General features: G+C 42.4%; 1 protein-coding gene across 9 annotated transcripts in view; it reads left to right on the plus strand.

Annotated features, from left to right (window-relative positions):
* The window catches only part of RBM39 (RNA binding motif protein 39), a 177,491-nt gene that overhangs the window by 70,448 nt on the left and 83,979 nt on the right, over positions 1-23,064 (plus strand). For all 9 annotated transcript variants that reach the window (XR_015060075.1, XM_085888419.1, XM_085888418.1 and 6 more), the window contains one exon: positions 20,492-20,647. Coding sequence is in view for 8 of the 9 variants with exons in the window: in XM_085888419.1 (XP_085744545.1) it covers positions 20,492-20,647 (156 nt within the window). In the remaining variant the exon portion in view is untranslated. The remainder of the gene's footprint in view (positions 1-20,491; positions 20,648-23,064) is intronic.

Below are 23,064 nucleotides of genomic sequence, written 5' to 3' on the forward strand. Positions count from 1 at the left end.
AGAACGCCATATAGGAAAAATCTGAAAAATTCTGAGCATCATCTACGCCTAAAATTGCTGCGTCAAAAATGTTTTTCTTGACGTCATCGATGACGTAATTCGGCCGCCATCTTGTTTTTTAGTGTTTTTTAAAAAAATCTTCTTCTCCAGAAGGGCTGGACAGATTAAGGCGAAACTTTACAGGTACATTCCCCCTGATGTCCTCTTTCAAGTTTGTTAATTTGTTGTTGATACGTCACATGGTTTGGCGGCCATCTTGAAAAAACCCTAAAACCTTCAAACATCTTCTTCTCCAGAAGCGCTGGTCCCATGAAGGCGAGATTTCACAACTATATTCGGGACATGTATGCGATGCAAGTTTGTTAATTTCAAAGTGATAGGTCACATGGTTTGGCCGCCATGTTGGATTTAAGAAAAATATTAAATAATGTTTTCTCTGGCATTTCATAAGCCATCGAAGCGAAAATTTGCAATTGCCTTCCACCCTCAAGTCTGCATACATGGTAAAAAATTTTTACCTCAGAAGTCACATGGTTTGGTGGCCATCTTGGATAGAAAAATAGACCTTATCCGATTTTCACGAAACTTCACACACTTGTTCGGGTCGACGATGGAAAGCAGAATTTAAATTTATGATAACATAGGTCACAAGGTTCGGCAGCCATCTTGGATTGAAAATGAATAAATTTTAAAAATCTTCTTCTCCAGAAGGGCAAGACAGATTAAGACGAAACTTCACAGATATATTCCCCATGAGATCCTTTCTCAAGTTTGTTAATTTCTTCTTGATCGGTCACATGGTTTGGCGGCCATCTTGAAAAAACCCTAAAACCTTCAAACATCTTCTTCTCCAGAAGCGCTGGTCCACTGAAGGGGAGATTTCAGAACTATATTCGGGACACGTAGACGATATAAGTTTGTTAATTTCGAATTGATAAGTCACATGGTTTGGCCGCCATCTTGGATTTAAGAAAAATATTAAATAATGTTTTCTCTGGAACCGCTTAACCAAACGAATCGAAAATTTGTAATTATCATCGAGAGGGCATTATGCACGCATGATAAAAATTATGACGTCACACGTCACATGGTTTGGCGGCCATCTTGGATAGAAAAACGCACCTTAACCGATTAACACGAAACTTCACAACCGTGTTCCAATACCCAGTTGGAAGCAGAATATAAATTTCTGATGTCATAGGTCACATGGTTCGTCAGCCATCTTGGATTGAAAAACAATATCTTCAAACGTCTTTTTCTCTGAAACGGCTGAACAGATCCAGGCGAAACTCCACCACTATGACCGCCTCTCCTTGACGAATAAAAAGTTCCAACCCCTTTTGAGGTACGATGCAACGTTTGGCAGCCATATTGGATTGAAGGAAAAATATTAATTAATGTTTACTCTGGTACTACTGCATCAATAAATGTGAAGCATCACCTTTATGGTGCAACAGTCATGCGGAATGAGGGTTTGAAATTTCAACGGGATCGGGCGCAGGGTTTGGCAGCCATGTTGGTTTTAAGAAAAATATTAAATAATGTTTTCTCTGGAACTGCTTAACCTGGAGAAGCGAAAATTTGCACTTATCATCTACAATTGTGTTTGCACATGTGGTGAAAATTATGACATCAGAAGTCACATGGTTTGGCCGCCATCTTGGATTGAAGGATAAATATTAATTAATGTTTACTCTGGAACCGCTTCCTCTGTATATGCGAAACTTCACATTTATAATTCAGGTGACATGCGAAACAAAAGTTTAAAATTTCAACCTGATCGGTCACGCGGTTTGGGAGCCAGAATTATTTAATTATTTGAATCTAGAAGCCAGTAATAACGAAATTGAACGCTTTGTGCTGCCCGGTTCAGAACTCGTCTGTTCCGCGCCCTCTCGAAGCAGGCCTGTGTTTGTATCACTATTAAATAATGTTTTCTCTGGCACCACTTATCCTTTCAATGCGAAACTTTGCGACTGTCATCTGCAGAAAGTCCCATGTTGTATCAAAGGCCGACACGTCTGGGTACCCGGTCATCACTGCCAGCAGTTATAAAGTGGCAGTTCTAGTTATTATTATTAGGGTATCCAGTCAAATGGACTGGATAACCTATTGTTTTTCTTCTGTTTATTATTATTATTATTATTTTTATTATTATTTTTCTTCCGCCGTAAATTTGCAAAATTTCCAGTTTTTTTCACTTTAAAAATCATTTTCTCTGGGACACTAAGTCCGATCGACACGAAGTTTTCACCATAGTATGTATCTTTTTTGATAGCACAATTGCGTTATAATTATGACGTCATTGGTCACGTGTTGCGGGCGCCATCTTGAAAAAACCGAAAAACTTTGGACCTCTGTATCTCAAACTTTCTAGGGTAAAAATGTTTTCGCTTCATGAATTTTATCAAGCTCCCTATGGGGAACACGTGTGATTTTTCTTGACGTCAGAAGTGAAGCGATACACCGGTGAAAATTCGTCAAGTAGAACGCCATATGGGAAAAATCTGAAAAATTCTGAGCGTCATCTACACCAAAATTCATCGTCAAAAATGTTTTTTTTGACGTCATCGATGACGTAATTCGGCCGCCATCTTGTTTTTTAGTGTTTTTTAAAAAAAATCTTCTTCTCCAGAAGGGCTGGACAGATTAAGGCGAAACTTTACAGGTACATTCCCCCTGAGGTCCTCTTTCAAGTTTGTTAATTTGTTGTTGATACGTCACATGGTTTGGCGGCCATCTTGAAAAAACCCTAAAACCTTCAAACATCTTCTTCTCCAGAAGCGCTGGTCCAATCAAGGCGAGATTTCACAACTATATTCGTGACATGTATGCGATGCAAGTTTGTTAATTTCGAAGTGATAGGTCACATGGTTTGGCCGCCATGTTGGATTTAAGAAAAATATTAAATAATGTTTTCTCTGGTATTTCATAAGCCATCGAAGCGAAAATTTGCAAGTGCCTTCCTCCCTCAAGTCTGCATACATGGTAAAAAATTTTTACCTCAGAAGTCACATGGTTTGGTGGCCATCTTGGATAGAAAAATAGACCTTATCCGATTTTCACGAAACTTCACACACTTGTTCGGGTCGACGAGGGAAAGCAGAATTTAAATTTATGATATCATAGGTCACAAAGTTCGGCAGCCATCTTGGATTGAAAATGAATAAATTTTAAAAATCTTCTTCTCCAGAAGGGCAAGACAGATTAAGACGAAACTTCACACATATATTCCCCATGAGGTCCTTTCTCAAGTTTGTTAATTTGTTCTTGATCGGTCACATGGTTTGGCGGCCATCTTGAAAAAACCCTAAAACCTTCAAACATCTTCTTCTCCAGAAGCGCTGGTCCGAGGAAGGGGAGATTTCAGAACTATATTCGGGACAGGTAGGCGATATAAGTTTGTTAATTTCGAATTGATAAGTCACACGGTTTGGCCGCCATGTTGGATTTAAGAAAAATATTAAATAATGTTTTCTCTGGAACCGCTTAACCAAACAAATCCAAAATTTGTAGTTATCATCTAGCAGGCAGTATGCACGCATGCTAAAAATTATGACGTCACACGTCACATGGTTTGGCGGCCATCTTGGATAGAAAAACGCACCTTTACCGATTAACACGAAACTTCACGTACGTGTTCCAATACCCAGTTGGAAGCAGAATATAAATTTCTGATGTCATAGGTCACATGGTTCGTCAGCCATCTTGGATTGAAAAACAATATCTTCAAACGTCTTTTTCTCTGAAACGGCTGAACAGATCCAGGCGAAACTCCACCACTATGACCGCCTCTCCATGAGGTCCTTTAAAAAGTTTGTTAATTTGTTCTTGATTGGTACGATGCAACGTTTGGCAGCCATATTGGATTGAAGGAAAAATATTAATTAATGTTCTACTCTGGAACTAATCTGCATCAATAAATGTGAAACATCAGTTTATGGTGGAACGCTCATGCGGAATGAGGGTTTGAAACTTCAACGCGATCGGGCCCAGGGTTTGGCAGCCATGTTGGTTTTAAGAAAAATATTAAATAATGTTTTCTCTGGAACTGCTTAACCTGGAGAAGCGAAAATTTGCAGTCTATCATCCACCATCGTGTTTGCACACGTGGTGCAAATTATGACATCACAAGTCACATGGTTTGGCCGCCATCTTGGATTGAAGGATAAATATTAATTAATGTTTACTCTGGAACCGCTGCCTCTATATATGCGAAACTTCAGATTTATAATTCAGGTGACATGCGAAATAAAAGTTTAAAATTTCAACCTCATCGGTCACGCGGTTTGGGAGCCAGAATTATTTAATTATTTGAATCTGTTCGCCAGTCATAAGGAAATTGAACGCTTTTTGCTGCCCGGTTCGCAGCTCTTCAGTCCCACGCCATATCGAAGCAGGCCTCTGTTTGCATCACTCTTCAATAATGTTTTTTCTGGAACCACTTTCCCCATGAATGCGAAACTTTGCGACTGTCATCTGCAGAAAGTCCCATGTTGTATCAAAGGCGGACGGACTGGGTACCCGGTCATCACTGCCAGCAGTTATAAAGTGGCAGTTCTAGTTATTATTATTATTATTATTATTATTTTTCTTCCGCCGTAAATTTGCAAAATTTCCAATTTTTTTCGCTTTAAATGCCATTTTCTCAGAAATGGTAAGACCAATCGACACAAAATTTTCACCAGATATGTATCTTTTTTGATAGCATACATAATTGATAATTATGACGTCATAGGTCACGTGATACGGGCGCCATCTTAAAAAAACAGATCAACTTTGGACCTCTGTATCTCGGAAACCTTCGAGTGTAAAAAAATTTCGCTTGATACATTTGAACAAGCTCCAGCAATGCCAACCCTCCCGATTTCATCGGGAGGCTTCCGAAAATTCACCCAAACTCCCGCCCTTACGATCACTATCCTTATCCTCCCGAAATTTTGATATTTTTGCACTGTTCACGAATCAGAATGTACTAGTATGAGAATTGAATGAAAAGCATCGTCTGCTACGTATAGCATGTGGTAACTCCATAACGTTCGCTGCTACCAAATTGTACGTAAAAAATTGCAAATTCAAATGAGGAGCAGCGAAACATTGGGTCTGGATCTCGCTTATGCGATCATGCACTGAGATTTAGTGCATGCGGTATGTGTGCAATACAGTGCATGCGGTATGTATGCACAGTGTATATGCATGCGATACGCTCACTGCATGCAGCTGGGCCCCGTACCAGCCCGGCGGTCGTGACCACCGTGCGGTGTTTAACAGCCGCTAGAGTTCTACGAGTCGCGCTGCAGCTGTGGAACATCGACTTCGAAGTTACCGATGCTTCAAGCCCTCGATGTTGATTACGAAATGGCAGAAAAGAAGCTTACGAAGACCAAGAAATGGTCTCAGAAGTACAAGACCGAATACAGTCTCCAATACCCGTGTATTCCAAAGTCTGAAAGAGGAATTCATCATGCGTATTGTACAGTATGCAGCGTTGATATTTCAGTTGAGCACGGAGGTCGCGATGATATTCGGAAGCACGTTGGAAGCAAACGGCACACAGACATTGCAAAGGAGAGATCTTCGAGCACGAGTACCGGTACACTTCTGAATTATTTCACCAAACAAGGGACAAGCGAGGAAGAGGATGTTACCCGAGCGGAACTTCTCTTTAGTGGATTTATTGTGGAACATAACTTGCCCATATCAGTCTCAGATCATGCTGGACCTCTATTTCAAAAGATGTTTCCAGATTCAAAAGTTGCTTCAAAGTATGGATGTGCAAGAACAAAAACTTGCAAGATGTGCAAGATGTGCAAGAACAAAAAAAAAATAAAAACAAGAACAAAAAGCAAGAAAAAAAAAAAAAAAGAACAAAAAAAAAAGAACAAGAACAAAGAAGAAAAAAAGAACACTGGTCAACAATTTTTTACTTTCTGAATGTTGTCTAGATTTCTACAAGTGAATTAGGGTATTCTGGCACTGCTGAATCAGGAAATGGCATCCGTTTCTCTCCATCAGCTCAGGTTTTTGTGCTAAGTTGATTTGAAAAAATCAGATCTTGTGACAAAATCAATTACATTTTTGTGGCATTATCAGCTGATTTTTGTCAACACATACATCCTAAACATGTTTTTAAGAAAAAAAAATGTTTTGCCAACAACATTTATTGATTACATGATAGAAACATCGATTACTGTCATCTGAATGGTGGGCATTGATAAAGGTAAGTACAAGTAAATTGCATGTTGCGTCACCACTGTTCAAACTTCAGGGCTTGAACTTCCGTTTCTTCGAACTCCTGGAATGTTCAGCGGCAGGGAGGTCTCTCTTCAGATTCCAACAGTAGTCAGCCATCATGACTGCGTCCCAGCGACCCTGATACCTGGTCTCCATCTCCTTCATGTCCTGATGGAATCTCTCCCCCTGCTCGTCACTCATTGAACCCAGGTTCTCAGGAAACCGGTTCATATGTGAAAATAGGTAGTGCATCTTGATGCTCATGTTGCAGCCCAGGTTTCTGAAAGCAGTCAGCATGTTGTTGACAAGTTCTGCGTAGTTTCTGGCCTTATTGTTGCCAAGAAAGTTCTTCACTACCAAAACAAATGTCTTCCACGCTTCCAGTTCCACTTCGTTCATTGAGTTTTTGAACTCTGGATCTCTGATGAGCTGACGGATCTGAGAACCATCAAAGATGCCAGCTTTCAACTTCTCCATGGTCAATCCTGGAAAAGCCTGGCACAAGTAAGTGAAGCAGTCACCATCTTTGTCCAGAGCCTTGGTGAACTGCTTGATTAAGCCGAGCTTGATGTGCAGCGGTGGGAAGAGTATTCTGTCTCTGTCCACCAGAGGGTCGTTGATGACGTTCCTTTCTTTGCATGGCACCAATTCCTCCCGCACAGGCCAGTCCTTCTTCGTGTAATGCTGAGCACGGTCCCTACTATCCCACATGCACAGAAAACATGGGTACTTGGTGAAGCCAGACTGTTGTCCCAACAAAAGTTCACCATCTTCAGGTCAACACAAATAAACCACTTATGCTGATCATAACCAATTTTCTCCAGCACGTACTTCACCGCTTCATACTTCTCCTTCAGTATAGTCGAGTGAGCGATGGGTACAGAGGCAAACTGGTTGCCGTTGTGTAGCAGAACACATTTCAGTGATCGCTTGCTGCTGTCAATGAACAGTCTCCAATCTTTGGGTTCGTACTGTGGCACTCCAAGCTTGAGCAGAAGCGCATGTCATAAATTGGCGCATGTAGGTATTGTACATTCTTCAGAGTTCGTTATTTCAAGAAATACAACTTTTTTGTATCACATTATTACAAAATCTGCCCCATTAACTTTAGTTTTGATCCACGAACTTTATGCTTTGCCTCACCAATTTTTAGAAGATTTTGAGGTTTTATGACTTCAAACTGATCCCTTTTCGACATAATCACCTAGAACTTTCGTACCTGAATACTTCTTGTCATTAAAATAATTATTTCCAATCAAAACAATTATTTGACATGACATTTTACCCCCACCAACTTCTTCTAAAATGCTCCACACATGCGTACATGTGAACAAAAATGTAAAAAACGACATGTGGCCATATCTCAAAAACTTGACCTGATTGAACAAAACTAATGTGAGTTTTCGATTCAGCGCATCAGATTCGTCCTAAATCAGCTTAAAAAATGCACACAACAAATTTGTTGTTGACCAGTGTAATTGGTGAGTTGTCAAATGTTACTGCTTCATCTATTGCCGATATTGCTAGACTAGCTCCATTTAGCCTAGCTACAGACGGTAGCAATGACAGTGGTGAGGCCCAGCTATATCCTGTCCTGATTTCGTACTATGACAACAGTGCTGGGATTGTGAAGCAAGGTTTGCTAAGTTTGCCTGCGTGCAAACAAGATTCCACTGGAGAAAACATTTTCAAACTGCTTGATCATGAGTTCAGTGACAGGAAAATTCCGTGGGGAAATTGTGTTTCCTTTTGTGCTGATAATGCCTCTGTCATGGTGGGCAAGCACAAAGGAGTCGCTGCTTATAGCCACAAACAAAATCCAGAGTGCTACATCATGGGATGCCCTTGCCATATGATGCACAATACGGCCAAGAAGGCGGCTCAGGCCTTACCCATTGAATTAGATGACTTTCTCATCGATATTTACTACTACTTGGACAAAAGTAGTAAACGCGTCAAAGGAGTGAAAGCACTGCAAGAACTCTGTGATGCCCCGACACACAAGATTCTGAAGCATGTCGCAACAAGGTGGCTGTCCCTTGATCAGTGCCTAGACAGGCTGATTGAACAGTGGGAGCCACTTCGCCTCTTCTTCAAAGAAGAAGTACGAAGAAAAATGCAACCAACTGTAGCCAAGACTCTAACAACGAGCAAGAAGGACGGCACTGTATCTACTGCCAGTACTGGCACTGCAGGATCAAGCACTAGTGGAGCAGCATTCACCACTACCACTGCAGTATCTGCTGCGAAGAAGACAGCAGGGACAGCACCAAAACCAATGCTGAGAGCAGGTAGCATCACCGGCCCTTCATCACGGTCATCTACAAAGCAGATCCCTTCAGAGTTGAGAAAGACTGTGATAGTCCCATCTACAGGCAAAGAAGGACCCAAGTTAAGTTCTGCTTTTGCCAAATCACTTGATAGAAGCTCAGCAAAACCTTCGAATCAGAGGTCTTCTTCCTTGGCTGCACCTACCTCAAGCTCCCTCCTCAAACGTAAAATTGGATCTGGTACTATGAGTCTGACCTCTTCTGCTGGCAGTAAACGCAAGTGTGATCGCCCTGCGGCTAAGTGTACTACGAGTTCTACAACTAAAAGCGCATCTTCCTCAAACACTGTGCAGGAATCTAGAGAAAAACGTGTCAACAGGATGTTCTTGTCTCCACAAACAAAACTCTATTGTTTCTTCCTTCGACATGCTAACAAGCTTTTTGAGAAGGGGAATCTTCTGCTCCAAAGAGACGAACCCTGTATTCATCTCCTGCACGGAGAATTGAATGGTCTTCTGAAAGATATCTTCGTACGGTTTTTGAAACCATCGGTGTCATCGGTTGCTCTGGTAAATGTACCTTTCTCTGACAGAAATCATCAGAAGAATGATGAGGACCTCATGATTGGGAACGATGCCAAACTGTATATAAAGGGAACAAAGGAGTCTCCAAGAAATCCACCTTCACTCTGAGTGAGTCAGACATCCAAGGTTTCTTCAGTGCAGTTCGCTCATATTATGTGAAAGCCTGCAATTACATCTTCAAAACCTGGCCGCTAGATGATGAATTAGCCAAGCATGCTCAGGTGCTGGATGTTAAGCTACACCAAGAAGTGGGGTTTGACTGTGTGGAGTTTTTCATCAAGAAATTCCCCTGTCTGTTCAGTGGCGGTGATAGTGACATAGACAGTCTTGAGAGTGAATTCGCTCACTACCAGGCAGACGCCTCCATAGCTACAATTGCTACTGAGACAGTGAGAGTGGATGAGCAGTGGCATCGGATTTCACAGCTCACAGATCCCTGCACTGGTGCCAAGAAGTATCCTAATTTGAGCAAAGTGATGAAGGGAATCTTGGTCATTCCTCATTGACGCATCATGTGAGCGGGCACTCAGTCTTGTACGGAAGAATCATACTGAATTTCGTCCCAATTTGAGTGTCAAAACCCTGGAAGCTCTCTTAATTGAAAAACTAGCTCATAGCACCCCTTGCTACCAGAGAGAATACAGCAAAGACATAATCAGAAGGGCTAAAAGAGCCACACAGCTGTCACTCAGCAAAGCTGCCATGGAAAAAGCAAGCAGCAGTAGTACCAGCCAGTAAGGTAAGAAAAATATTGCTTCTTTTGTGCTTTTTGTTAATCTTTGATTGTCCCCTAACTTACTAATATTAACATACATGTAACATTAAAAAGTGCACAATTTTCCCCTTTTTTTGTTCAAAAAGTGGGAATTCTTAACATGTTTTAAATGCTCCAAAATAGGGCTCAGAGGGCACTAGAGAGCGTCTAGAACCCCAGAGCTTCCAGGGCCCTAAGGCGGGCCCTGGACCCCGCCGCAAGGGTCGAGCGCTCCGCGCTCGAGATGTGCGCTTCGCGCACATTATTTGGTGTCGGTTGAAAATCCTCCCTAATTCTGATTTCCAAAAGTTGGCATCTCTGAAGCTCCCTCTCGGGAATACGTGTGATTTTTCGTGACGTCATCAGTGAAGAGGTATCCCAGTAACAATTCGTCAAGTAGAACGCCACATGGCAAAAATTTGAAATTTCTTGAGCATCATCTACACAAAAATTCATCGTAGAAAAAAAAATTTTGACGTCATCGGTGACGTAATTTGGCCGCCATCTTGTTTTTTTGTGTTTTTTTAAAAAAATCTTCTTCTCCAGAACGGCTGTGCAGATTGAGGCGAAACTTTACAGGCACATTCCCCCTGAGGTCCTCTTTCAAGTTTGTTAATTTGTTGTTGATACGTCACATGGTTTGGCGGCCATCTTGAAAAAACCTTAAAACCTTCAAACATCTTCTTCTCCAGAAGCGCTGGTCCAATGAAGGCGAGATTTCAGATCTATATTCGTGACATGCATGCGATGCAAGTTTGTTAATTTCGAAGTGATAGGTCACATGGTTTGGCCGCCATGTTGGATTTAAGAAAAATATTAAATAATGTTTTCTCTGGTATTTCATAAGCCATCGAAGCGAAAATTTGCAAGTGCCTTCCTCCCTCAAGTCTGCATGCATGGTAAAAATTTTTTTACCTCAGAAGTCACATGGTTTGGCGGCCATCTTGGATAGAAAAATAGACTTTATCCGATTTACACGAAACTTCACACACTTGTTCGGGTCGACGATGGAAAGCAGAATTTAAATTTATGATATCATAGGTCACAAGGTTCGGCAGCCATCTTGGATTGAAAATGAATAAATTTTAAAAATCTTCTTCTCCAGAAGGGCAAGACAGATGAAGACGAAACTTCACACATATATTCCCCATGAGGTCCTTTCTCAAGTTTGTTAATTTGTTCTTGATCGGTCACATGGTTCGGCGGCCATCTTGAAAAAACCCTAAAACCTTCAAACATCTTCTTCTCCAGAAGCGCTGGTCGGATGAAGGGGAGATTTCAGAACTATATTCGGGACACGTAGGCGATATAAGTTTGTTAATTTCGAATTGATACGTTAGACGGTTTGGCCGCCATCTTGGATTTAAGAAAAATATTAAATAATGTTTTCTCTGGAACCGCTGAACCAAACGAATCGAAAATTTCTAATTATCATCTACCATCGTGTATGCACGCATGGTAAAAATTATGACATCACACGTCACATGGTTTGGCGGCCATCTTGGATAGAAAAACGCACCTTTACCGATTAACACGAAACTTTACAAACGTGTTCCAATACCCAGTTGGAAGCAGAATATAAATTTCTGATGTCATAGGTCACATGGTTCGTCAGCCATCTTGGATTGAAAATGAATAAATTTTAAAAATCTTCTTCTCCAGAAAGGCAAGACAGATTAAGCCGAAACTTCACACATATATTCCCCATGAGGTCCTTTCTCAAGTTTGTTAATTTGTTCTTGATTGGTCACATGGTTTGGCAGCCATCTTGAATTTACCTTAAAACCTTCAAACATCTTCTTCTCCAGAACACCTGATCTGATCAAGGGGAAACTTCACACCCCTATTGCACATGAGTAGGGAATACAAGTTTGTTAATTTCTAATTGATAGGTCACATGGTTTGGCAGCCATATTGAATTTAAGAAAAATATTAAATAATGTTTTCTCTGGAACTGCTTAACCTATCGAAGCGAAAATTTGCGTCTGTCATCCTCCATGATATCTGCATACATGGTAAAAATTATGAGGTCACAAGTCACATGGTTTGGCCGCCATCTTAGATTGAAGGATAAATATTAATTCATGTTTACTCTGGAACCACTACTTCTATATATGCGAAACTTCATATTTATAATTTAGGCTACATGTGAAACAAAAGTTTAAAATTTCAACCTGATCGGTCGTGTGGTTTGGCAGCCAGAATTATTTAATTATTTGAATCTGGAAGCCAGTAATAACGAAATTGAATGCTTTGTGCTGCCCGGTTCGTAACTCGTCTGTTCCGCTCCCTCTCGAAGCAGGCCTGTGTTTGTATCACTATTAAATAATGTTTTCTCTGGCAACGCTTATCCTTTCAATGCGAAAATTGCGACTATGATTTAAGTCTCACGTTGAGTCAAAGGCGGACGCGGACTGGGTACCCGGTCATCACTGCCAGCAGTTATAAAGTGGCAGTTCTAGTTATTATTATTATTTTATTCTCCCCCCCCCCACCCCCCTCATGAATCGCAAACCACCAGGAACCTTGCCCCGCTATTCGTGGATTCGCTATTTGCGACATTTTCCAGGAATGTCTCCCCGTGAATAGTGGATTCCCGACAGTATATAGTTTTAGCCCCATCTATCAATGCTAACGAAAAGCTTTAAAAAATTCCGGAATTTGATTTAAATCTTCACCAAAATCTAATCAATTGGTCTTGGTTCCACAAACAATCCATCCAGCAAGTTTGGTACAAATCCATCCACAACATTTTGAGATATCCTGCTAACAAACACGGACAGACAGACATGGGTGAAAACCCAACTTCCTTCCACCTTCGTGGGGTGGAGGTAAAAGTAGAAGTTTATTCTCAATTTTAAAGTATAAACTGGGTGACGGTCAGATAGAGCACTGATATCTGCAGGTAGTGCTGTCGTTGCAATGGAAGTCATTTGTTCTTGAGTGATATTAAAAATAGCAGTTTAGCCTCGGCCAGTTTATAACGAGCTCAAAATATTATTGGGTGTATCGGCAACCTTCTGATGCTGTCTGATGACTGACTGATGCACCAACGCAACTGTGTAATTATACACCGTCTTCCCTATTCCAGTCCAGGCACTGCACGACATTGCCAGGCACCCCAGCAATGACGCAAGCTTAAAAGGCATACTTGGTTTTCACTCCATTTGTTGGTTCACGAGCGCCAGCCAGAGTGACCACTATATTCGTTATGTCTGTGTGTCTGTCTGTCTGTCCAGAGCATAACTCCGTGGACTTGATCCGATCTTGATGAAACTTGGTTATGTGTTCGATATCAATGTCTAGTTGTGTTTTCCTGGATGAGGGCATGCTACGCCCATTGTGGGCGGAGCCACGCCCAAAGAATAGCCATTTTTAGGGGGTAGTCGGATTAAAAATCTATCTTCTCCAAGGGAATTGACTGAATGGAATGGGTTCTTCGGTATTTGAATAGCAAAATGATTTATCTAAAACTTGTCGTCCGATTTTTCATTTTCGGCCCAAGGTCAAGGTCACAAGGTCAAAAACTTAGAAAATTGTGAATTTTGACATAAAAATCATATGACCGCCCAAACTTTGAGAGCTAGGATGACAATATTTTTTTATGCATAATCTTGAGGTCATTCCCCACCTAAAGTCTTCAAACCATTTTGCTCTATCTCGAACACCTTGCCCGTGGCGCCCCATTCAAGTTTGTTTTTACGCTGATTTCATCAAAGTATGGATAACACTGAACAACAAATTTCAAAATTTTTTTTTTACTGGAGATGTGTAAAGTGATTAAGACTAATTTGGGTACGCTGATTTCAAAAATCATAACCGTTTTGCTGTATCACGTCAGGATTTTCAGGAACAGAAATATTCCCATTGCCTAGAAGTCAGGATTTCAATGAAATTTACATATGTCTTTAACATGTCTATTTCGTACAATTGGTGTTAACTTGTGTTATATTTCTTTCTTTCAGATAAAGATGAGTAGGCGTTCCTGTACCAATCATCCTGACAACTTCTGTTATGTCTGTGGTCGTTATACCAAAAAAGATCAACAGCGAAGTATATCTACAGCAGTGAAAATGAAGGCCGCCTACTTTCACTACTGGGTGTAAGGTGGGGGACCAAGAACAGAGCTGGGCACCACACATCTGCTGCACAAGCTGTCACACAACCTTGACTCAGTGGTTGGTGGGCAAGTGCGCGAGCATGCCATTTGCGGTGCCCATGATATGGCGTGAGCCGCAGAATCATCATGATGATTGTTATTTCTGCTGCACAAACATCGCCGGCTTCAACAAGAAGAATAAAGGTCACATCAAGTACGCTGACTGCGTCTCTGCTCGTAAACCTGTGCCTCATGATGACGAGAACCCCGTTCCAACACCTCCAGCTGATCAGAACATAGCTGTAAGCAGTGGTGAAGAGGATGGTGATGATGAACCTTTTGAACCCGACACTCAAGAATCACACCTTCTGAACCAGGGAGACTTAAATGATCTTGTAAGAGATCTCTCGCTGTCAAAGGCGAAGGCAGAGCTGCTTGGATCAAGGCTGCAGCAGTGGAATCTACTTGAACCTAACACCAAGATATCCTTGTTCAGAGCACGTCACAGAGACATGGCTGAGTTCTTTGAGATGGAAGACACGATGACATTCTGCAGTGACATCAACGGTCTGTTGAAAGAACTTGGGTGTGATCACGATCCTGCAGACTGGCGCCTCTTCATCGACTCGAGGGAAGAACAGCTTGAAGGCTGTTTTGCTCCACAATGGCAACGAGAAACCATCAGTCCCACTGGCTCACGCGTTCGGCATGACAGGGACCTATGAGACTATGCGGCAGCTGCTTGATTCCATCAAGTACAATGACTTCAACTGGCACATCTGCGGAGACTTGAAAGTGGTGGCGCTGTTGTTAGGGCTGCAGTCAGGCTACACGAAATACATGTGCTTCCTTTGTCTCTGGGATAGCAGAGACGACAAGAATCACTGGACGAAGAAAGATTGGGAAGAGCGAAAAGAGCATGTACCTGGTCGACACAACGTGAAGCATGTCGCCCTTGTCGACCCAGCCAAGGTTTTCCTTCCACCACTCCACATAAAGCTCGGCTTGATGAAAAGTTTTGTATGGGCAATGGATCTGAATGGGCGTGGGTTTTTATACCTCAAGGAAAAGTTTGGCAACACCTTGTCGGAGGCCAAGATCAAGGCTGGTGTCTTTGTTGGACCGCAAATCCGACAGATTATGAAGGACGAAACTTTTCCGACAACTCTAAACCCCAAAGAGCTGGCAGCGTGGAGGAGCTTCAAAGCTGTGACGGACAACTTCTTGGGGAACGAGCGCGCGGACAACTATGAAGAAATAGTGCAGCAGCTGCTGGAGTCCTTCAGAAAACTTGGCTCCAGGATGTCCCTGAAAATCCATTTCCTACACCAGCACCTGAACTTCTTCCCTGACAACTTGGGAGCAGTCTCGGACGAGCACGGCGAGCGATTCCACCAAGAGATTTCACTCATGGAGACGCGTTACCAAGGGCGGCACAACCCGAACATGATGGGCGATTTCTGCTGGTTCCTGCATCGTGAAACTGACACAGAGCAGCACAAACGCAAAGCCAAATGCCTAAAGCATTTTTAATTACGATCTAGTGGAGTTTTTCTGTAATTTCTATAATTTTGAAGCATTCATGATGAAATAAATGAATAAATGAATTTTTGTAAATTTCATTGAAATCCTGACTTCTAGGCAATGGGAATATTTCTGTTACTGAAAATCCTGACGTGATACAGCAAAACGGTTATGATTTTTGAAATCAGCGTACCCAAATTAGTCTAAATCACTTTACACATCTCCAGTAAAAATTTTTTGTTGTTCAGTGTAATCCGAGGAATGTGACATGCCATATAGCCTATATGACGTTATATTGTTCCTGGAATGTTCCAGAGGAAGTTTTGCACCAAAGGTCATAATCCTTGACCTTTAAAGGCCACAAAGGTCAAATTTTCAAAGTTGTGGGAATCGAACCGGGTTTTCGACCTTCGACGAACTAACTCCAATAAGCTATAGCACGTATCCTGTTTCATTATTTTAATGTCCACAAGATTGTTTTGTGACCTTTAAAGGTTATGCAAAGGTCAAATTTTGAAAGTTATTGAACGAAAACCGGGTTTTCCACATTTTGCAGCTCCGGCACCTGTCACCCGTACCATATCATGTTGATCATTCTTATAACTCGGTCAAAAATTATCACATTGTCTCATCCTTGACTTCTGAAACAATCTACATCGTCAAATACCGCTCGTGAACCATTGTCTCTTCAGACTTTTTTTTTTTTCTCTTTTTCTAGTTTGTTTGTCCAGGCAAAATTGCAGCCATTCTTTGAGCTATGAAGCTGATACAGTATTTGGACACGACAGTCACCAAGCGATTTGGCTATAAAGGGTATTTTTATTTATTCATTAATTACTTAATTTAAAAAAAGTTAGATTCAGATGAAACAGTGTTGGTTGAGGTATGCAATTGGCCAATTCATTAATAAATTAATTATTTTATAACTATTATTTACTTGCAAATACAACCTGTCACAGGGAGTATTGAGGGGGGAAGAATAAGGAGGGGAGTGAGGAGGGTTGGGGGAAGGGAAGGCAGCATGAGGGGAGGGTCAGTTAGGAAATAACCACTGGTCCAGACACGTATGAAGATGACCACCATCCTGGCATAACCACTATCCAGATACGTCAAGGGAAGGCAGTTTGAGGGGAGGGTCCATCCAGAAATAACCACTGTCCAGACACATATGGAGATGACTACTGTCTCGATACACGCGGAGATAACCACCGTCTAGATATGGAGATGGGATTCCGGCAGATGTGACGTCCAGTTTAATAGCACACACCTTGATCGATCTCCCTGTCTGTGAAACACAGGGATGACAGTTTATAGCTGGGACGGGATTCAATCCCAGGCTAGACAGCTTAGAGTGAGGATGTTTACCTCTTGGCTTTCCTGCTGTGATGTGGCAATTTATTACTTCATAACAACTGAAAACCTTTTTTCTTCATTGTGATCATATAATTTATGTTGCTTTCCTTCCTCCGGCATCAAATTGCGGTATCGCCATTGAAGCTTGAAGAACGTGTGGCAAGTGGCTTCACCAAGCACTCCATGGAACAGTTGAAACTTTAAAAAACAAAACGTTTAATTTTTCTTTGTATTTATCTTTGCCAAAGTGATGAGTCGTATAATGGAAGATCGTACAAAAGGGGAAATGTGTAAAATATAATTTCACATTTTCACCGCCTGTTGCACCGCAGACCAACACATGTCCAACATGGGCGAGGAGCCCTAGCCTTTGTTCAAGTCGCTCGATAAAAGTATTCAGTGATGGTGTGAATTTTGAAGAGCGCTCGCCAAGCGTCTTAAGCATTCAAGGAAGCACTCTAACAAAATGGTTGATGAGGAATGGCTGGCTTGACAAACAATGATCTGTCATATTAAACACCACCTGGAGATGCCCAAGCAATATCCGAATTGGTCAAATTAATTTTGTTTTTATTTTAAGCAGTCACAACTGCTTACAAGTTCATTTCTGGAGCTTACATTTTGTAATTTGGCTTGGTTTTCAAGATTCTCGAGGTAAGCTTGGCATGTGCAGAAATGAAATGAAGCCATGAACGCTGGTGTCTCCGAGCATTTATAATCATCGCAATGCACCCAGCGTTTCGTAGCTATGGTGATCAGGCATTTGGTATTATGAGTTGGGGGGTGGGGAGAACAAACAAAAAACTTTGTCATGAAGAAATCATTGCGGCCTGTTCCAAGTCGAGGCATGGTTGAGCAGGCCTAAAAAGATGGCAACTTCAGACCCCAGTTGGGTAACCAAGGATCCTCCTTAAGACCCCAGGGAGTGAGGTGGCCGAGGAGTGCCTGATAACGGATATAATTAAATAAGGCCGTTAATTATCTTCAAAGGGGGCGTTTTAATTAACCCAAACACAATTTTCACTGATTTACTTCCTTGGAGTTCCAAGCAACTTCTCAGGCTGCTTGGTTTCATGGTTTTTGGAGTTATGGATGAGACACCCATGCACCACGCACCCATACTGACATTTATTTGTGTAGATTTATTTTAATTATCGAATTTATCAAATATTGGACACCGCTCCCTCCCAATTCCATCTCTATGAGCTGTGCGGTGGCATCGCTGGGTGCCGAAGGCACCCCAGCAATCTCACGCACTGGAGGACGTTATTTATTTGGCATGGGGGGTGTACTTTGAATGTTGCTCGACCTCTTTGTTTTTTTATTTTTTTTTAAAATAAAACTTTTGAAGAACATTAATTCGCTACTTGTCTGTGGCGAATTCGCCATGAGTGGCGAGCGTATTGGACAACCCTGATATCGAGTTACAGTATTTAACATGACTTACAGAATCATTATCTGCACTGGCTCATTGGCGCATTACATTTTGCTCGACCTGAACACGTTTCTCGCTGACACCACATGTCCCATGCGCAGCCATATTCCCGCCATTTTCCTCAGTGAACTTAATAACTTCCAACTTAAAAGCTCCTGTGTATGATTTGCATGACTTTATGGGAGCCATTTTGAGATGATTTGATAAGGATGGATACATGTCATTCAGATTGAAAGGGATGGATCAAATGTAATTGATGAATGCGTACTCCTTATTGATGAATGCGTATTAATTTCACATGAGTCGGTGAACGGATTAACGTTTAATTCCTCACCAAATCGGCAAACATTCTGGGCAATGATTCCTGTCGTGTGTTTTTAAATTGGAATTATGGAATATATTTCAGAAAATATCACACTTTGCAAAAATATTTCATTTATACAATTCAATGCCGTAAATTAGAGATAAGTTTATTCTGAGTACAAGTCGAGCCCCAGACTTACGGAGGGAAAATAATTTATCGACTTTCTGCCGAAAAATACGGTCCGTAATGCTCGTCAATTGGAGCAAAAGCTTTGTGATGAGGGATACCACTTATTTGGATCGTTGGCAGCCTGAACCTGGGTTTACATGTTGCCATGGATATTGCTTGATTTCAACAACTTATTATCCTTGAAAGGCATGACATAGGCACTACGTTTATCAGCCCAAACAAATGTTTGGTCTTGCATTTCATCCTGTACTTTTTTATTTCTTTTTCCCCTCCAAACATTGATTTTTGAGGTGAGAGATCTTGAGGCACTCACATCCAGGGGTCTTGTGTGGGGCTGAAATTTCAAAAGCAGACCAAATAATTTTAAATATCTATTGGGTGGAATTGACTAGATTTGTGACATTGGAGACTTGTGATTGCAGTTTATTTTTTTTTATTGGTTACTTGATGAAGCTTTAAGTCAGACAACACTACTTGGTATTTTATTTGCCTGTCTTTGAGGAAATTAATTTTGTACATTTATCACATGCCAGGTGGCAATGCATAATTTTCTCCTTGCCATGACTTGAAGATATCGTCACAAAACAAGGTTCTGTGATCGATCGATGTCCCATCAAGAGTCAGTCGAGTGTGGTTGAAACCTGATTTTATTCAAAGGTACAACACAAAGTGACACTCGAATGCTATATAACATGGCACTGTACAAAGAAGAAGGTGACTCGCTTCTTCCTCTCCGCAATTCTCTATCCCCCCACTTTGTCTTGTGTTCTCACTCCACAAACCTTTGATAAAAACCCTCTCCTGGGAGATTTATTTTATTACCAGATGGTTCCACATCTGGGATATCCTAGAATTTATTTGTTGAACCTGCATTATTGAACCTGCCAGAAGTCACGACAATCTACCTGAACAAACGATTACAAGCTATAAAATCTAACTTCTTGTCATGTTTTACCTTATTCCATATTTCCAAGAAGCATCTCGCGTCAACAAACTTAATAAAATCCTAATGAATAAGCAATTGATTCTAACGACAATTGTAAGTATATAACGGTGCACAGAACGTGAAAGATAAATCGACAGTGCACAGGACGTTGATACAGCCCTGAGCAAAATCATTCAGAAGTTGTGATACATCTGAACGGCAAATGCAGTTGCAACTACAAATTAGAGCGTTCCTTGTCATTTTGGCCAGGCCGTGTATTTGTGAGTTAAAATGTACAACGTGGGAAGCACTGGGATTCCTTGTGCTAGAAATTGAATGTCTCATTTTGACCATTGTATTCCAAATTGGTTTGGGCTCCTGCTTGGTGAAGCACATTTACACTTTTATTTTTTTTTACATTGTTGTAAGTTAACTTTGCATACCATTTGCCATCTGTTTCTTATTTACCACCCCCCCCCCTGCTTTCCATGCAACAATTTGGTCCAAGACTCGTTAGAGCCCACTTGTTACAGCAGCCTCTTCATTTAATATATTTTTTGACAAAATGTAGTGTTGGGGTTGGGTGGTAGTTGCTTTTGTGCCTGCTTTTTGCACACCAGCAAAGTAATGATGCAACATACTAAAATTACCCCTTTTGTGTTTTTAATTATTGAAGTCAGATTATTTAACAGACAGGGTTTAAAATATTTGTTCGAAGTATTAATTTGATCATTATTACTTCCTTGTTTGGATGAAAATGGTTTGTTATACACGTTTGAAACTTTTTCCCACCCTTCTAAAAACATTTTCCCTCCCAAAGCCGTGAACGACATCGAAGTCGTAGCCGGGAGCGGAGGCACCGCAGTAGAGAGCGGCGTAGCACTAGTCGCAGCAAGGAGCGCAGACACCATGTTCCACGAGGTGGTGGTGGTGAGAGACGCTGGGGTGGACGTGGAGGATTTCGTGGCACTGGCTTGTGAGTTCACACCGCAACATCAACCAAATGCAAGCCAAGCAATTTATTATTATTATTTTTTGCTGCACTTCCTCCCTCCCTACCCACACCTCTGCCCTCCGCACCCACATCTCCCCTGCTTTTGTAACATTTGAATTGCTGCTGACGTCAAACTTGGATTTATTCATTTTCTTTTCATTATTCCATTTTCCAGTTTGCAGTGTCTTTTTAATCCGAACAGTCCATAAGTTGGTTTGGAATTCGTACCTCCTAAAGAACCAAAAAAAATCTCGCTCTGATTTAGTTTGCGCTTCTTTAACAGCTTACACCTCCATCCCATGGATAGTGAACTTTTGTCACTAGCTGCATGCCAGTGTAAATGTACAAAAATCTTCTCATGAATTGTAATTGAATGCAAAGAGGTGAAAAGTATTGTTGGGGGTCGGGTGAGAAGACCACCAGGGGGGAAGCTATCTTGGGTTCCCACTAAACTCCCCGGAATTGCAGCCGTTGCACACAGATAATTCCTTGATGCGGCGGGTCGCGAACCGACCGTGAACGCCAATAACTCAACCATGTGACTTAGGGTCCTCCCGTCTATGTGTTAATCGGTTACCTAATTAATCACGTGACTTAATTACTGGGGGACATGCCCTCGGTACGCCTTGTCCGAACCGGATCACTTTACTGGATCAGATGCAGCCGAGCGACACTGCCAAGGATGTACCAGCTAAAAGGAACGGATCGTTGGGAATAAAGTCTCGGCTAACTTAGGATACGGACCATGCTGGATCAATGAAAGAACAGACAAAAACGAACTGGGAACATTTCTACAAAGGGATTTATTAACAGGCAGGTGAGAAAGGTATGTGGCACAATGAATATAGCTTTTATTGTTGTCTGTAGAAGAAATGTGAGAGGTGTGGAAATATACAAGCAACTTGCAAAAGCAGACACAGAGCAGAGTTATCCCAATATAATTATTGTACACTCCCAACTTAAACGAGGACAGGCGCCAGGACACACACACACACACACACACACACACACACACACACACACACACACACACACACACACACACACACACACACACACACACACACACACACACACACACACACACACATACACACACACACACACACACACACACACACACACACACAAACTTGATGAAGAGAAAAAGGAGAGGAGATGAGGCTAACGGTCTCTCAATACCTTGTATGATTGCCCAATCGTGCCACCAATACGTTTTGGGGGGATGCTTCGCTAGGCGATACCTCCCTGACAGCTGGCGCGTCTCTTGCTTCGTGCAGCTAGCGTCGGTCCAGAGAATGAGATGCAACGTCGGGCGTGCAGGGAAGGACTTGGGTGGAGTCAAAAGCCAATGGGTGGAGAGAGAGGTGGAGTCTGAAGCAAGTGGGTGGAGAAGGGCGGCGAGGTGGTGAAGAAGGTGTCGTCAGCAGGCAAATTGGTAAAGAAGGGTGGTGAAGAAGTCGGATTCAGCATCGAGTTCGTAGAGAAGGGTGGAGTTAGCAGGCGAATGGTTGAAGATGAATTCCAGGCCAGGATGAGCAAGAGGAATCGACAGGACTGAGCGAGTAGGAACGACACTCAGGAACTAGCAGACAGGAGCGATGAGCAGGAACGACGACACACGAATGACACCTGAACAACTCTGGAACGACGATAACTCCTACGCCCCGCGACCCATCCTTTTATAGGTCCGGTGGTGCGGGGCAGGGGCGACGACCCGAAGCGATGTGTTGTCACCCGAATCGGGTGCTCACGTTGGGCCCTGGGCAGCACACGGGCTGGCCGCCATGACCGGAAGCGGCTCCACTTTACTTCCAGCCAGATGGTTCCAAGCTGCGGAATTGTCTCCCTCCAAGCATCGTGACATGAATCGCCTTGCACTGAACCCCGTGCCATGCCTCGGCGACCCGCGGTTGGCGCCGGTGAATGTGCCTGCTCCGTGGTGCGCCATGTGGCCCGAGCGATGTGGCCGCATAGCATGCCTCTGCCTGGTAGCAGCTGCATCGAGGCAGAGGTGCCGGAGGATGTCTGCCATCCGCGGGAGACATCTGTGGCCGTCGTGGCGAGCGAAGTACAACGGTATGATGTTATTGCAACCCCATGCACAGACCCTACCAAAGATGTGTGTTATTTGTGGCCAGTTCTGTACGATAAAGTATCAAGGCTGGGTGTGAGTTCGCCCTTGTACACGTGGCCAGCGCACAGGTCTGCCCGCCATCGAGCATGGTGTTCACGGTTATTAGAGGCAGTGGGATGCATGGTGCCAGCCCTGATCTATGTCAGGGAAATGAGGGAAAGATTGGAAATAATTAGACGGAGATTTGGAAATAGGTTGGAAAGGGCGTTGCCGCATGTGCTTTGCAAGTTGCCAGCATTTAAGGTGCCGTTTCTTCCATCTC

This window comes from Eptatretus burgeri, chromosome 7 (genome assembly GCF_056783735.1).
Source record: "Eptatretus burgeri isolate ZD-2024b chromosome 7, Ebu_testis_v1, whole genome shotgun sequence".
NCBI classification, from domain to species: Eukaryota; Metazoa; Chordata; class Myxini; order Myxiniformes; family Myxinidae; genus Eptatretus; species Eptatretus burgeri.